The sequence below is a fragment of the Guillardia theta genome, assembly GCF_000315625.1.
Source record: "Guillardia theta CCMP2712 unplaced genomic scaffold GUITHscaffold_673, whole genome shotgun sequence".
Taxonomy (NCBI): domain Eukaryota; class Cryptophyceae; order Pyrenomonadales; family Geminigeraceae; genus Guillardia; species Guillardia theta.
Window position 1 is genome coordinate 1 of NW_005434061.1, and position 2,096 is coordinate 2,096.

A 2,096-nucleotide genomic window follows, 5' to 3' on the forward strand; every position below is an offset into this window, starting at 1 on the left:
CGTCAGGTGAAGCTCCGTGTCCCCCTCAAGAATAGTCATCTCCTTCATACCCGTATCACAGAGGGCATCTCTTATCATTTTCCATAAGTAGCAATCAAGGAATCGAGGTTCATCAGTGGGCCCTCCTCCAAATCCCTTTTCTTCCCCCCAACGAAAGTGGAGCATTCCAGATTCACATCCTTGCATAGGACGGAAATAGCGATGGGCAGAGCGTGTCGACGAGCTCTTTCAATAGCTTTTAACGAGGTCACCCCAGTGTCCTAGGGAGAGGGAGAGGGAGAGGGAGAGGGAGGGAGGGAGGGAGAGGAGAGGAGAGGACAGGAGAGGGAGGGAGAGGACAGTAGAGGGAGGGAGAGGAGAGGAGAGGAGAGGGAGAGGAGAGGGAGGGAGGGAGGATGACGCGGAAGGGAGGGGATATGGATGGACGAGAGTGGAAGGAGGTCAAAGGGAGAACCATGAGCAAAGCGTGAACTCCTCCTGCCTCCGTCAGGTCCTTGGCGAGCTAGAGGACGAGAGATAGTTAGAAAAAAGAGGAGGAGGAGGGGGAGGCATATATGCTATACCATCGGAGAGTTTCGGACGAGGTTGCCCAGGGCTCCGGCAGCATTCGATCTTGTCTTCTCCGTGGTCTCTTGCACGCACCTGGAGGAAACGGTGAGAAGCGAAGGAGAGGGAGGAGGAGGGAGAAGTGAAAGGGGTCGAGGAGCAGGGCGAGGGGCGGGGGGGCGGAGGAGGGGGATGAGGGAGAGGAGGAGGAGTAGACTGCTGTAGTTTCGCTTACTCGATGAGTAGAGGGATGGCGAGCTTGAGCCGAGGATAGAGCAAGGCGCTGCACGTAAATGAGTGAGAGAGCCGAGAGGAGAAGGGGAGGAGGAGGAGGGAGGAAGGGAGGGGAAGGAGGGAGGGGAAGGAGGGAGGGGAAGGAGAGAGAGAGGTAGGGAGGGTAAGAACGGAGGGAGGAGAGGGAGGAAAGGACGAGGCGACGGGAGCAGGGCACCTGTGAAATGCAGCATTGCCGAGCGCGAAACAAGCAAACTTGCGGGTATTCGAATCCTCGTCTCCTGCGCACTTGATGATCTCGTCCAGCAGGCCAGTCTCATCCAGAGCCTTGTAGAAGTAGTCCGAGTACCTTCCTCCTCGTCAGTCCCTCCTTCCTCCTCCTTCCTCCTGCTCTTCTACCTCCTGCTCTCCTGCCCCCTGCCTCCTGCCCCACTGTCCCCTGCCCACTACTCCTACTCATCTCACCTACAGATATTCCCCACGAAGTTGCACACACGGGCGCGGATGGCGCCATCGGAGTGCTGGCGGAGGAGGAGGATGAGGAGAGGAAGCGGCTGCGCAAGAGCGATGGCGGGGTAGTAGTCGCGCGACAACCTTGCAAGCATCGACAAACTGCCGAACATGCTCGTCAATGTGCAACAATCTTCATCCTCCTCCTCCTCCTCTCTCCTCTCCTCCCCTCCCTCCTCCTTCTTGGCCCCTCCCCTCCCTCCTCCCCTCCCTCTTCCCTCCTCCTTCTTGGCCCCTCCCCTCCCTCCTCCCTCCCTCCTCTCTTGGCTCCTCCTCTGCCTCCTCTCTCTCTTCCTCTCATACTCCCTACATTATCAGTGCGTCCACCACAAGTCCAGGTCTGTTCGTCGGATCAAGCATCATGCTTATGAGCTCCTAAAGCAAAAGGACCTCAGCACGTGCCCTCCCTCCCCTCCCCTCCCTCCCGCTGCTTCCCTTGCCCTCCCTCCCTCCCCTCCTTCCCCTGCCGGCCTCCTCTCCTCCTGCCTCGCACCGGTCTGAGGCCGCCACTCTCCACGAACTGCAGCGCGAACTGTCCTGCTGACACGAGTGACCGAGGGGAGGAGGAGGAGGAGGAGGATGGAAGCACCGCCGGGCAGCATGATGAGGCGGGAGAGGAGGACGATCGATCTCTCCATGGCCGGTCGGTTGACATGCAGGAGCGCTCTCACGAGAGCATGTACGACTCCTCCTGACAGCAGCTGGCTCTGCAGTTTGACCAGATCGCTTCCCTGTTGTGTGAAGAGCAAAGACAAAGATTGCGGTAGCGATGATGATCATGGAGAGGAGGAGGAGGAGGAGGAGGA

At 59.0% G+C, this 2,096-nt stretch overlaps 1 protein-coding gene across 1 annotated transcript; it reads right to left on the reverse strand.

The window, feature by feature from the left end:
* Positions 1-557: 557 nt before the first annotated feature.
* On the reverse strand, positions 558-1,403 carry GUITHDRAFT_123019 (hypothetical protein; the record flags this gene model as incomplete). Its single annotated transcript, XM_005817687.1, has 4 exons — positions 558-642; positions 782-829; positions 998-1,129; positions 1,246-1,403. The coding sequence occupies 4 exons, from the start codon at positions 1,401-1,403 to the stop codon at positions 558-560; spliced, it is 423 nt and encodes a 140-aa protein (XP_005817744.1).
* Positions 1,404-2,096: the final 693 nt, after the last annotated feature.